The sequence below is a fragment of the Oncorhynchus nerka genome, unplaced genomic scaffold (assembly GCF_034236695.1).
Source record: "Oncorhynchus nerka isolate Pitt River unplaced genomic scaffold, Oner_Uvic_2.0 unplaced_scaffold_1026, whole genome shotgun sequence".
Classification (NCBI taxonomy): Eukaryota; Metazoa; Chordata; class Actinopteri; order Salmoniformes; family Salmonidae; genus Oncorhynchus; species Oncorhynchus nerka.
The window spans coordinates 147,765-164,423 of record NW_027040275.1 but is presented as its reverse complement, the minus strand read 5'-3'; the positions used below and the strand labels follow the sequence as shown (position 1 = coordinate 164,423).

Below are 16,659 nucleotides of genomic sequence, written 5' to 3'. Positions count from 1 at the left end.
TACACACCACCATACCAACCCACCTTATCCCATCTACACACCACCATACCAACCCACCTTACCCCATCTACACACCACCATGCCACCCCACCTTACCCCATCTACACACCACCATACAACCCCATCTACACACCACCATACCACCCCACCTATACCCCATCTACACACCACCATACAACCCCACCTTACCCCATCTACACACCACCATACCACCCCATATACACACCACCATACCACCCCATCTACACACCACCATACAACCCCATCTACACACCACCATACAACCCCACCTTACCCCATCTACACACCACCATGCCACCCACCCCATCTACACACCACCATACCACCCCATCTACACACCACCATACAACCCCATCTACACACCACCATACAACCCCATCTACACACCACCATACCACCCATCTACACACCACCATACCACCCCATCTACACACCACCATACCACCCCACCTTACCCCATCTACACACCACCATTCCACCCCACCTTACCCCATCTACACACCACCATACAACCCCACCTTACCCCATCTACAAACCACCATACAACCCCACCTTACCCCATCTACACACCACCATGCCACCCCACCTTACCCCATCTACACACCACCATACAACCCCACCTTACCCCATCTACACACCACCATACAACCCTGTCTACAAACCACCATACAACCCCATCTACACACCACCATGCAACCCCACCTTACCCCATCTACACACCACCATACACCCCCACCTATACACCATCTACACACCACCATACAACCCCATCTACACACCACCATACCACCCCACCTTACCCCATCTACACACCGCCATTCAACCCCACCTTACCCCATCTACACACCACCATACAACCCCACCATACCAGCCCACCATACCACCCCACCATACAACTCCACCTTACCCCATCTACACACCACCATACAACCCCACCATACCCCATCTACACACCACCATACCCCCCCATCTACACACCACCATACAACCCCACCTTACCCCATCTACACACCACCATACCTCCTTACAACCCCACCATACCACCCCATCTACACACCACCATACCACCAAGCAGCACTACTACATGTAGAACTAGTATTAGTACCAAAACAACAACAACAACAGATCTATAATATCTAGACTATAACTAACACTAAAACCACCACAAGCAGCACTACTACATGTAGAACTAGTATTAGTACCAAAACAACAACAACAACAGATCTATAATATCTAGACTATAACTAACACTAAAACCACCACAAGCAGCACTACTACATGTAGAACTAGTATTAGTACCAAAACAACAACAACAGATCTATAATATCTAGACTATAACTAACACTAAAACCACCACAAGCAGCACTACTACATGTAGAACTAGTATTAGTACCAAAACAACAACAACAACAGATCTATAATATCTAGACTATAACTAACACTAAAACCACCACAAGCAGCACTACTACATGTAGAACTAGTATTAGTACCAAAACAACAACAACAACAGATCTATAATATCTAGACTATAACTAACACTAAAACCACCACAAGCAGCACTACTACATGTAGAACTAGTATTAGTACCAAAACAACAACAACAGATCTATAATATCTAGACTATAACTAACACTAAAACCACCACAAGCAGCACTACTACATGTAGAACTAGTATTAGTACCAACACAACAACAACAACAGATCTATAATATCTAGACTATAACTAACACTAAAACCACCACAAGCAGCACTACTACATGTAGAACTAGTATTAGTACCATAACAACAACAGATCTATAATATCTAGACTATAACTAACACTAAAACCACCACAAGCAGCACTACTACATGTAGAACTAGTATTAGTACCACAACAACAACAGATCTATAATATCTAGACTATAACTAACACTAAAACCACCACAAGCAGCACTACTACATGTAGAACTAGTATTAGTACCAAAACAACAACAACAGATCTATAATATCTAGACTATAACTAACACTAAAACCACCACAAGCAGCACTACTACATGTAGAACTAGTATTAGTACCAACACAACAACAGATCTATAATATCTAGACTATAACTAACACTAAAACCACCACAAGCAGCACTACTACATGTAGAACTAGTATTAGTACCAAAACAACAACAACAACAGATCTATAATATCTAGACTATAACTAACACTAAAACCACCACAAGCAGCACTACTACATGTAGAACTAGTATTAGTACCAAAACAACAACAACAACAGATCTATAATATCTAGACTATAACTAACACTAAAACCACCACAAGCAGCACTACTACATGTAGAACTAGTATTAGTACCATAACAACAACAACAACAGATCTATAATATCTAGACTATAACTAACACTAAAACCACCACAAGCAGCACTACTACATGTAGAACTAGTATTAGTACCAAAACAACAACAGATCTATAATATCTAGACTATAACTAACACTAAAACCACCACAAGCAGCACTACTACATGTAGAACTAGTATTAGTACCAAAACAACAACAACAGATCTATAATATCTAGACTATAACTAACACTAAAACCACCACAAGCAGCACTACTACATGTAGAACTAGTATTAGTACCAAAACAACAACAACAGATCTATAATATCTAGACTATAACTAACACTAAAACCACCACAAGCAGCACTACTACATGTAGAACTAGTATTAGTACCAAAACAACAACAACAGATCTATAATATCTAGACTATAACTAACACTAAAACCACCACAAGCAGCACTACTACATGTAGAACTAGTATTAGTACCAAAACAACAACAACAACAGATATATAATATCTAGACTATAACTAACACTAAAACCACCACAAGCAGCACTACTACATGTAGAACTAGTATTAGTACCAAAACAACAACAACAACAGATCTATAATATCTAGACTATAACTAACACTAAAACCACCACAAGCAGCACTACTACATGTAGAACTAGTATTAGTACCAAAACAACAACAGATCTATAATATCTAGACTATAACTAACACTAAAACCACCACAAGCAGCACTACTACATGTAGAACTAGTATTAGTACCAAAACAACAACAACAACAGATCTATAATATCTAGACTATAACTAACACTAAAACCACCACAAGCAGCACTACTACATGTAGAACTAGTATTAGTACCAACACAACAACAACAGATCTATAATATCTAGACTATAACTAACACTAAAACCACCACAAGCAGCACTACTACATGTAGAACTAGTATTAGTACCAACACAACAACAACAGATCTATAATATCTAGACTATAACTAACACTAAAACCACCACAAGCAGCACTACTACATGTAGAACTAGTATTAGTACCAAAACAACAACAGATCTATAATATCTAGACTATAACTAACACTAAAACCACCACAAGCAGCACTACTACATGTAGAACTAGTATTAGTACCATAACAACAACAACAGATCTATAATATCTAGACTATAACTAACACTAAAACCACCACAAGCAGCACTACTACATGTAGAACTAGTATTAGTACCAAAACAACAACAACAACAACAACAGATCTATAATATCTAGACTATAACTAACACTAAAACCACCACAAGCAGCACTACTACATGTAGAACTAGTATTAGTACCAAAACAACAACAACAGATCTATAATATCTAGACTATAACTAACACTAAAACCACCACAAGCAGCACTACTACATGTAGAACTAGTATTAGTACCAAAACAACAACAACAACAGATCTATAATATCTAGACTATAACTAACACTAAAACCACCACAAGCAGCACTACTACATGTAGAACTAGTATTAGTACCAAAACAACAACAACAGATCTATAATATCTAGACTATAACTAACACTAAAACCACCACAAGCAGCACTACTACATGTAGAACTAGTATTAGTACCAAAACAACAACAACAGATCTATAATATCTAGACTATAACTAACACTAAAACCACCACAAGCAGCACTACTACATGTAGAACTAGTATTAGTACCAAAACAACAACAACAGATCTATAATATCTAGACTATAACTAACACTAAAACCACCACAAGCAGCACTACTACATGTAGAACTAGTATTAGTACCAAAACAACAACAACAGATCTATAATATCTAGACTATAACTAACACTAAAACCACCACAAGCAGCACTACTACATGTAGAACTAGTATTAGTACCAAAACAACAACAACAGATCTATAATATCTAGACTATAACTAACACTAAAACCACCACAAGCAGCACAACTACATGTAGAACTAGTATTAGTACCAAAACAACAACAACAGATCTATAATATCTAGACTATAACTAACACTAAAACCACCACAAGCAGCACAACTACATGTAGAACTAGTATTAGTACCAAAACAACAACAACAGATCTATAATATCTAGACTATAACTAACACTAAAACCACCACAAGCAGCACTACTACATGTAGAACTAGTATTAGTACCAAAACAACAACAACAACAGATCTATAATATCTAGACTATAACTAACACTAAAACCACCACAAGCAGCACTACTACATGTAGAACTAGTATTAGTACCAAAACAACAACAACAACAGATCTATAATATCTAGACTATAACTAACACTAAAACCACCACAAGCAGCACTACTACATGTAGAACTAGTATTAGTACCAAAAACAACAACAGATCTATAATATCTAGACTATAACTAACACTAAAACCACCACAAGCAGCACTACTACATGTAGAACTAGTATTAGTACCAAAACAACAACAACAGATCTATAATATCTAGACTATAACTAACACTAAAACCACCACAAGCAGCACTACTACATGTAGAACTAGTATTAGTACCAAAACAACAACAGATCTATAATATCTAGACTATAACTAACACTAAAACCACCACAAGCAGCACTACTACATGTAGAACTAGTATTAGTACCAAAACAACAACAACAACAGATCTATAATATCTAGACTATAACTAACACTAAAACCACCACAAGCAGCACTACTACATGTAGAACTAGTATTAGTACCAAAACAACAACAGATCTATAATATCTAGACTATAACTAACACTAAAACCACCACAAGCAGCACTACTACATGTAGAACTAGTATTAGTACCAAAACAACAACAGATCTATAATATCTAGACTATAACTAACACTAAAACCACCACAAGCAGCACTACTACATGTAGAACTAGTATTAGTACCAAAACAACAACAACAACAGATCTATAATATCTAGACTATAACTAACACTAAAACCACCACAAGCAGCACTACTACATGTAGAACTAGTATTAGTACCAACACAACAACAACAGATCTATAATATCTAGACTATAACTAACACTAAAACCACCACAAGCAGCACTACTACATGTAGAACTAGTATTAGTACCAAAACAACAACAACAACAGATCTATAATATCTAGACTATAACTAACACTAAAACCACCACAAGCAGCACTACTACATGTAGAACTAGTATTAGTACCAAAACAACAACAACAGATCTATAATATCTAGACTATAACTAACACTAAAACCACCACAAGCAGCACTACTACATGTAGAACTAGTATTAGTACCAACACAACAACAGCTCTATAATATCTAGACTATAACTAACACTAAAACCACCACAAGCAGCACTACTACATGTAGAACTAGTATTAGTACCAAAACAACAACAGATCTATAATATCTAGACTATAACTAACACTAAAACCACCACAAGCAGCACTACTACATGTAGAACTAGTATTAGTACCAAAACAACAACAGATCTATAATATCTAGACTATAACTAACACTAAAACCACCACAAGCAGCACTACTACATGTAGAACTAGTATTAGTACCAAAACAACAACAACAACAGATCTATAATATCTAGACTATAACTAACACTAAAACCACCACAAGCAGCACTACTACATGTAGAACTAGTATTAGTACCAAAACAACAACAACAGATCTATAATATCTAGACTATAACTAACACTAAAACCACCACAAGCAGCACTACTACATGTAGAACTAGTATTAGTACCAAAACAACAACAACAACAGATCTATAATATCTAGACTATAACTAACACTAAAACCACCACAAGCAGCACTACTACATGTAGAACTAGTATTAGTACCAACACAACAACAACAGATCTATAATATCTAGACTATAACTAACACTAAAACCACCACAAGCAGCACTACTACATGTAGAACTAGTATTAGTACCATAACAACAACAACAGATCTATAATATCTAGACTATAACTAACACTAAAACCACCACAAGCAGCACTACTACATGTAGAACTAGTATTAGTACCAAAACAACAACAACAACAGATCTATAATATCTAGACTATAACTAACACTAAAACCACCACAAGCAGCACTACTACATGTAGAACTAGTATTAGTACCAAAACAACAACAACAACAGATCTATAATATCTAGACTATAACTAACACTAAAACCACCACAAGCAGCACTACTACATGTAGAACTAGTATTAGTACCAACACAAACTAACAACAACAGATCTATAATATCTAGACTATAACTAACACTAAAACCACCACAAAGCAGCACTACTACATGTAGAACTAGTATTAGTACCAAAACAACAACAGATCTATAATATCTAGACTATAACTAACACTAAAACCACCACAAGCAGCACTACTACATGTAGAACTAGTATTAGTACCAAAACAACAACAGATCTATAATATCTAGACTATAACTAACACTAAAACCACCACAAGCAGCACTACTACATGTAGAACTAGTATTAGTACCAACACAACAACAACAGCTCTATAATATCTAGACTATAACTAACACTAAAACCACCACAAGCAGCACTACTACATGTAGAACTAGTATTAGTACCAAAACAACAACAACAGATCTATAATATCTAGACTATAACTAACACTAAAACCACCACAAGCAGCACTACTACATGTAGAACTAGTATTAGTACCAAAACAACAACAACAACAGATCTATAATATCTAGACTATAACTAACACTAAAACCACCACAAGCAGCACTACTACATGTAGAACTAGTATTAGTACCAAAACAACAACAACAACATATCTATAATATCTAGACTATAACTAACACTAAAACCACCACAAGCAGCACTACTACATGTAGAACTAGTATTAGTACCAAAACAACAACAGATCTATAATATCTAGACTATAACTAACACTAAAACCACCACAAGCAGCACTACTACATGTAGAACTAGTATTAGTACCAAAACAACAACAACAACAGATCTATAATATCTAGACTATAACTAACACTAAAACCACCACAAGCAGCACTACTACATGTAGAACTAGTATTAGTACCAAAACAACAACAACAACAGATCTATAATATCTAGACTATAACTAACACTAAAACCACCACAAGCAGCACTACTACATGTAGAACTAGTATTAGTACCAACACAACAACAGATCTATAATATCTAGACTATAACTAACACTAAAACCACCACAAGCAGCACTACTACATGTAGAACTAGTATTAGTACCAACACAACAACAACAGCTCTATAATATCTAGACTATAACTAACACTAAAACCACCACAAGCAGCACTACTACATGTAGAACTAGTATTAGTACCAAAACAACAACAACAACAGATCTATAATATCTAGACTATAACTAACACTAAAACTATAACACCTAAAACAAGCAGCACTACTACATGTAGAACTAGTATTAGTACCAAAACAACAACAACAGATCTATAATATCTAGACTATAACTAACACTAAAACCACCACAAGCAGCACTACTACATGTAGAACTAGTATTAGTACCAAAACAACAACAACAGATCTATAATATCTAGACTATAACTAACACTAAAACCACCACAAGCAGCACTACTACATGTAGAACTAGTATTAGTACCAAAACAACAACAACAGATCTATAATATCTAGACTATAACTAACACTAAAACCACCACAAGCAGCACTACTACATGTAGAACTAGTATTAGTACCACAACAACAACAGATCTATAATATCTAGACTATAACTAACACTAAAACCACCACAAGCAGCACTACTACATGTAGAACTAGTATTAGTACCAAAACAACAACAACAGATCTATAATATCTAGACTATAACTAACACTAAAACCACCACAAGCAGCACTACTACATGTAGAACTAGTATTAGTACCAACACAACAACAGATCTATAATATCTAGACTATAACTAACACTAAAACCACCACAAGCAGCACTACTACATGTAGAACTAGTATTAGTACCAAAACAACAACAACAGATCTATAATATCTAGACTATAACTAACACTAAAACCACCACAAGCAGCACTACTACATGTAGAACTAGTATTAGTACCAACACAACAACAACAACAGATCTATAATATCTAGACTATAACTAACACTAAAACCACCACAAGCAGCACTACTACATGTAGAACTAGTATTAGTACCAAAACAACAACAACAACAGATCTATAATATCTAGACTATAACTAACACTAAAACCACCACAAGCAGCACTACTACATGTAGAACTAGTATTAGTACCAAAACAACAACAGATCTATAATATCTAGACTATAACTAACACTAAAACCACCACAAGCAGCACTACTACATGTAGAACTAGTATTAGTACCATAACAACAACAAGCACAAGAGAATGGTCAACACTAACAATGCTGCTAACTAATAGTAGCAATACGACCACTGTTATGATTATTAACAATACTGCAAATAATACTACTACAACTATTGATAATTCTGCAAATACTACTACTACAACTAATACTGCTACTAATACTACTACAACTAATACTGCTACTAATACTATTACTAGCACTAACCACAGTTATGGGGACACACACTACAATAATACTATAGTAATACGATGTACTGATCATAGTATTGATTATATTGAAAATAGTATTGATTGTATGATTTATTCACAAGCTAAGAGTTTTAGCTTGATACCTGGCAGGCTTGGCTGCTCCAGACTTGTAGAGAGGGGAGGAGAGGAGAGAGGAGGAGGAGGAGGAGGAGGAGAGGAGAGGCCCAGGGGGAGAGTGGAGAGGTGAGGAGGAGAGAGGAGGAGTGGAGGATAACCAAAGGAGGAGAAGAGAGGTGTGGTTTGCGTGAGAGGAGGATGAGGAGGAAGAGGCAGTGGGAGCATGTGGGAGCGGTGGCCGTTCACCGTGGTAACGAGGCAGGGGGAGGGACAGGGGACGTGCCTACGTAGAAGGAGGGTGTGGCTCTGCTGGGAGAGGGAGGGGCCTAAATACAAACCAGGAAGAGGGAGGGGAAACAACAACAAACCCAAAACACAGACAACCAGTCAAATAAAACTCGATATAAATTAAAAATATATAAAACAATAATAATTAAACTCAAATATTTATATCAGATATAAACATAACACAATATTATATATTCATAATTAAAAATATAAAACAATATCATTCAAAGTTAAAATATACAAATATTGATAAAAACTAAATGAAATATAAAAAACCTAATAAAACAAATGTAAAAAGATGTAAATTAAACATCTGAAACGAGGGGTGAGATGGGGTGAGGGACGGTCTACGAGGTAATGACAGATAGGCAGCAGGGACGGTCTACGAGGTAATGACTGGTAGGCAGCAGGGACGGTCTACGAGGTAATGACAGATAGGCAGCAGGGACGGTCTACGAGGTAATGACAGATAGGCAGCAGGGACGGTCTACGAGGTAATGACAGATAGGCAGCAGGGACGGTCTACGAGGTAATGACAGATAGGCAGCAGGGACGGTCTACGAGGTAATGACAGATAGGCAGCAGGGACGGTCTACGAGGTAATGACAGATAGGCAGCAGGGACGGTCTACGAGGTAATGAGACATAGGCAGCAGGGACGGTCTACGAGGTAATGAGACATAGGCAGCGGGGACAGTCTACGAGGTAATGACAGGTAGTCAGCAGGGACGGTCTACGAGGTAATGACAGATAGGCAGCAGGGACGGTCTACGAGGTAATGACAGAGGTAGGCAGCAGGGACGGTCTGAGGTAATGACAGATAGGCAGCAGGGACGGTCTACGAGGTAATGACAGATAGGCAGCAGGGACGGTCTACGAGGTAATGACAGATAGGCAGCAGGGACGGTCTGAGGTAATGACAGATAGGCAGCAGGGACGGTCTACGAGGTAATGACAGATAGGCAGCAGGGACGGTCTGAGGTAATGACAGATAGGCAGCAGGGACGGTCTACGAGGTAATGACAGATAGGCAGCAGGGACGGTCTACGAGGTAATGACAGATAGGCAGCAGGGACGGTCTACGAGGTAATGAGACATAGGCAGCAGGGACGGTCTACGAGGTAATGAGACATAGGCAGCGGGGACAGTCTACGAGGTAATGACAGGTAGTCAGCAGGGACGGTCTACGAGGTAATGACAGATAGGCAGCAGGGACGGTCTACGAGGTAATGACAGAGGTAGGCAGCAGGGACGGTCTACGAGGTAATGACAGATAGGCAGCAGGGACGGTCTGAGGTAATGACAGATAGGCAGCAGGGACGGTCTACGAGGTAATGACAGATAGGCAGCAGGGACGGTCTACGAGGTAATGACAGATACAGAGACAGAGGTAGGCAGCAGGGACGGTCTACGAGGTAATGACAGATAGGCAGCAGGGACGGTCTACGAGGTAATGACTGGTAGGCAGCAGGGACGGTCTACGAGGTAATGACTGGTAGGCAGCAGGCACGGTCTACGAGGTAATGACAGGTAGGCAGCAGGGACGGTCTACGAGGTAATGACTGGTAGGCAGCAGGGACGGTCTACGAGGTAATGACAGATAGGCAGCAGGGACGGTCTACGAGGTAATGACAGATAGGCAGCAGGGACGGTCTACGAGGTAATGACAGATAGGCAGCAGGGACGGTCTACGAGGTAACGACTGGTAGGCAGCAGGGACAGTCTACGAGGTAATGACAGATAGGCAGCAGGGACGGTCTACGAGGTAATGACAGATAGGCAGCAGGGACGGTCTACGAGGTAATGACAGATAGGCAGCAGGGACGGTCTACGAGGTAATGACAGATAGGCAGCAGGGACGGTCTACGAGGTAATGACAGATAGGCAGCAGGGACGGTCTACGAGGTAATGACAGATAGGCAGCAGGGACGGTCTACGAGGTAATGACAGATAGGCAGCAGGGACGGTCTACGAGGTAATGAGACATAGGCAGCAGGGACGGTCTACGAGGTAATGAGACATAGGCAGCGGGGACAGTCTACGAGGTAATGACAGGTAGTCAGCAGGGACGGTCTACGAGGTAATGACAGATAGGCAGCAGGGACGGTCTACGAGGTAATGACAGAGGTAGGCAGCAGGGACGGTCTACGAGGTAATGACAGATAGGCAGCAGGGACGGTCTACGAGGTAATGACAGATAGGCAGCAGGGACGGTCTACGAGGTAATGACAGATAGGCAGCAGGGACGGTCTACGAGGTAATGACAGATAGGCAGCAGGGACGGTCTACGAGGTAATGACAGATAGGCAGCAGGGACGGTCTACGAGGTAATGACAGATAGGCAGCAGGGACGGTCTACGAGGTAATGACAGATAGGCAGCAGGGACGGTCTACGAGGTAATGACAGATAGGCAGCAGGGACGGTCTACGAGGTAATGAGACATAGGCAGCAGGGACGGTCTACGAGGTAATGAGACATAGGCAGCGGGGACAGTCTACGAGGTAATGACAGGTAGTCAGCAGGGACGGTCTACGAGGTAATGACAGATAGGCAGCAGGGACGGTCTACGAGTAATGACAGAGGTAGGCAGCAGGGACGGTCTACGAGGTAATGACAGATAGGCAGCAGGGACGGTCTACGAGGTAATGACAGATAGGCAGCAGGGACGGTCTACGAGGTAATGACAGATAGGCAGCAGGGACGGTCTGAGGTAATGACAGATACAGAGACAGAGGTAGGCAGCAGGGACGGTCTACGAGGTAATGACAGATAGGCAGCAGGGACGGTCTACGAGGTAATGACTGGTAGGCAGCAGGGACGGTCTACGAGGTAATGACTGGTAGGCAGCAGGCACGGTCTACGAGGTAATGACAGGTAGGCAGCAGGGACGGTCTACGAGGTAATGACTGGTAGGCAGCAGGGACGGTCTACGAGGTAATGACAGATAGGCAGCAGGGACGGTCTACGAGGTAATGACAGGTAGGCAGCAGGGACGGTCTACGAGGTAATGACAGATACAGAGACAGAGGTAGGCAGCAGGGATGGTCTACGAGGTAATGACTGGTAGGCAGCAGGGATGGTCTACGAGGTAATGACTTGTAGGCAGCAGGGACAGTCTACGAGGTAATGACTGGTAGGCAGCAGGGACAGTCTACGAGGTAATGACTGGTAGGCAGCAGGGACAGTCTACGAGGTAATGACTGGTAGGCAGCAGGGACGGTCTGAGGTAATGACAGGTAGGCAGCAGGGACGGTCTACGAGGTAATGACAGATACAGAGACAGATAGGCAGCAGGGACAGTCTACGAGGTAATGACAGATAGGCAGCAGGGACGGTCTACGAGGTAATGACAGATACAGAGACAGATAGGCAGCAGGGACGGTCTACGAGGTAATGACTGGTAGGCAGCAGGGACAGTCTACGAGGTAATGACTGGTAGGCAGCAGGGACGGTCTACGAGGTAATGACAGGTAGGCAGCAGGGACGGTCTACGAGGTAATGACAGATACAGAGACAGATAGGCAGCAGGGACAGTCTACGAGGTAATGACAGATAGGCAGCAGGGACGGTCTACGAGGTAATGACAGATACAGAGACAGATAGGCAGCAGGGACGGTCTACGAGGTAATGACAGATACAGAGACAAATAGGCAGCAGGGACAGTCCACGAGGTAATGACAGATAGGCAGCAGGGACGGTCTACGAGGTAATGACAGATAGGCAGCAGGGACGGTCTACGAGGTAATGACAGATAGGCAGCAGGGACGGTCTACGAGGTAATGACAGATAGGCAGCAGGGACGGTCTACGAGGTAATGACAGATAGGCAGCAGGGACGGTCTACGAGGTAATGACAGATAGGCAGCAGGGACGGTCTACGAGGTAATGAGACATAGGCAGCAGGGACGGTCTACGAGGTAATGAGACATAGGCAGCGGGGACAGTCTACGAGGTAATGACAGGTAGTCAGCAGGGACGGTCTACGAGGTAATGACAGATAGGCAGCAGGGACGGTCTACGAGGTAATGACAGAGGTAGGCAGCAGGGACGGTCTACGAGGTAATGACAGATAGGCAGCAGGGACGGTCTACGAGGTAATGACAGATAGGCAGCAGGGACGGTCTACGAGGTAATGACAGATAGGCAGCAGGGACGGTCTACGAGGTAATGACAGATAGGCAGCAGGGACGGTCTACGAGGTAATGACAGATAGGCAGCAGGGACGGTCTACGAGGTAATGACAGATAGGCAGCAGGGACGGTCTGAGGTAATGACAGATAGGCAGCAGGGACGGTCTACGAGGTAATGACAGATAGGCAGCAGGGACGGTCTACGAGGTAATGAGACATAGGCAGCAGGGACGGTCTACGAGGTAATGAGACATAGGCAGCGGGGACAGTCTACGAGGTAATGACAGGTAGTCAGCAGGGACGGTCTACGAGGTAATGACAGATAGGCAGCAGGGACGGTCTACGAGGTAATGACAGAGGTAGGCAGCAGGGACGGTCTACGAGGTAATGACAGATAGGCAGCAGGGACGGTCTACGAGGTAATGACAGATAGGCAGCAGGGACGGTCTACGAGGTAATGACAGATAGGCAGCAGGGACGGTCTACGAGGTAATGACAGATACAGAGACAGAGGTAGGCAGCAGGGACGGTCTACGAGGTAATGACAGATAGGCAGCAGGGACGGTCTACGAGGTAATGACTGGTAGGCAGCAGGGACGGTCTGAGGTAATGACTGGTAGGCAGCAGGCACGGTCTACGAGGTAATGACAGGTAGGCAGCAGGGACGGTCTACGAGGTAATGACTGGTAGGCAGCAGGGACGGTCTACGAGGTAATGACAGATAGGCAGCAGGGACGGTCTACGAGGTAATGACAGGTAGGCAGCAGGGACGGTCTACGAGGTAATGACAGATACAGAGACAGAGGTAGGCAGCAGGGATGGTCTACGAGGTAATGACTGGTAGGCAGCAGGGATGGTCTACGAGGTAATGACTTGTAGGCAGCAGGGACAGTCTACGAGGTAATGACTGGTAGGCAGCAGGGACAGTCTACGAGGTAATGACTGGTAGGCAGCAGGGACAGTCTACGAGGTAATGACTGGTAGGCAGCAGGGACGGTCTACGAGGTAATGACAGGTAGGCAGCAGGGACGGTCTACGAGGTAATGACAGATACAGAGACAGATAGGCAGCAGGGACAGTCTACGAGGTAATGACAGATAGGCAGCAGGGACGGTCTACGAGGTAATGACAGATACAGAGACAGATAGGCAGCAGGGACGGTCTACGAGGTAATGACTGGTAGGCAGCAGGGACAGTCTACGAGGTAATGACTGGTAGGCAGCAGGGACGGTCTACGAGGTAATGACAGGTAGGCAGCAGGGACGGTCTACGAGGTAATGACAGATACAGAGACAGATAGGCAGCAGGGACAGTCTACGAGGTAATGACAGATAGGCAGCAGGGACGGTCTACGAGGTAATGACAGATACAGAGACAGATAGGCAGCAGGGACGGTCTACGAGGTAATGACAGATACAGAGACAAATAGGCAGCAGGGACAGTCCACGAGGTAATGACAGATAGGCAGCAGGGACGGTCTACGAGGTAATGACAGATAGGCAGCAGGGACGGTCTGAGGTAATGACAGATAGGCAGCAGGGACGGTCTACGAGGTAATGACAGATAGGCAGCAGGGACGGTCTACGAGGTAATGACAGATAGGCAGCAGGGACGGTCTACGAGGTAATGACAGATAGGCAGCAGGGACGGTCTACGAGGTAATGACAGATAGGCAGCAGGGACGGTCTACGAGGTAATGACAGATAGGCAGCAGGGACGGTCTACGAGGTAATGAGACATAGGCAGCAGGGACGGTCTACGAGGTAATGAGACATAGGCAGCGGGGACAGTCTACGAGGTAATGACAGGTAGTCAGCAGGGACGGTCTATGAGGTAATGACAGATAGGCAGCAGGGACGGTCTACGAGGTAATGACAGAGGTAGGCAGCAGGGACGGTCTACGAGGTAATGACAGATAGGCAGCAGGGACGGTCTACGAGGTAATGACAGATAGGCAGCAGGGACGGTCTACGAGGTAATGACAGATAGGCAGCAGGGACGGTCTACGAGGTAATGACAGATACAGAGACAGAGGTAGGCAGCAGGGACGGTCTACGAGGTAATGACAGATAGGCAGCAGGGACGGTCTACGAGGTAATGACTGGTAGGCAGCAGGGACGGTCTACGAGGTAATGACTGGTAGGCAGCAGGCACGGTCTACGAGGTAATGACAGGTAGGCAGCAGGGACGGTCTACGAGGTAATGACTGGTAGGCAGCAGGGACGGTCTACGAGGTAATGACAGATAGGCAGCAGGGACGGTCTACGAGGTAATGACAGGTAGGCAGCAGGGACGGTCTACGAGGTAATGACAGATACAGAGACAGAGGTAGGCAGCAGGGATGGTCTACGAGGTAATGACTGGTAGGCAGCAGGGATGGTCTACGAGGTAATGACTTGTAGGCAGCAGGGACGGTCTATGAGGTAATGACTGGTAGGCAGCAGGGACAGTCTACGAGGTAATGACTGGTAGGCAGCAGGGACAGTCTACGAGGTAATGACTGGTAGGCAGCAGGGACAGTCTACGAGGTAATGACTGGTAGGCAGCAGGGACGGTCTACGAGGTAATGACAGGTAGGCAGCAGGGACGGTCTACGAGGTAATGACAGATACAGAGACAGATAGGCAGCAGGGACAGTCTACGAGGTAATGACAGATAGGCAGCAGGGACGGTCTACGAGGTAATGACAGATACAGAGACAGATAGGCAGCAGGGACGGTCTACGAGGTAATGACAGATACAGAGACAGATAGGCAGCAGGGACAGTCCACGAGGTAATGACAGATAGGCAGCAGGGACGGTCTACGAGGTAATGACAGATACAGAGACAGATAGGCAACAGGGACGGTCTACGAGGTAATGACTGGTAGGCAGCAGGGACGGTCTACGAGGTAATGTCAGGTAGGCAGCAGGGACGGTCTACGAGGTAATGACTGGTAGGCAGCAGGGACGGTCTACGAGGTAATGACAGGTAGGCAGCAGGGACGGTCTACGAGGTAATGACAGATAGGCAGCAGGGACGGTCTACGAGGTAATGACAGGTAGGCAGCAGGGACGGTCTACGAGGTAATGACAGATAGGCAGCAGGGACGGTCTACGAGGTAATGACAGATACAGAGACAGATAGGCAGCAGGGACAGTCTA

General features: G+C 43.6%; 1 protein-coding gene across 1 annotated transcript in view; it reads right to left on the bottom strand.

Moving 5' to 3' along the window:
- LOC135570210 (caskin-1-like) overlaps positions 1-16,659 on the bottom strand; it is a gene marked incomplete at its 3' end in the record, with an annotated part of 185,838 nt that overhangs the window by 34,021 nt on the left and 135,158 nt on the right. Inside the window, 1 exon segment of the mRNA XM_065016325.1 lies at positions 9,125-9,424. Coding sequence (XP_064872397.1) covers positions 9,125-9,424 — 300 coding nt within the window.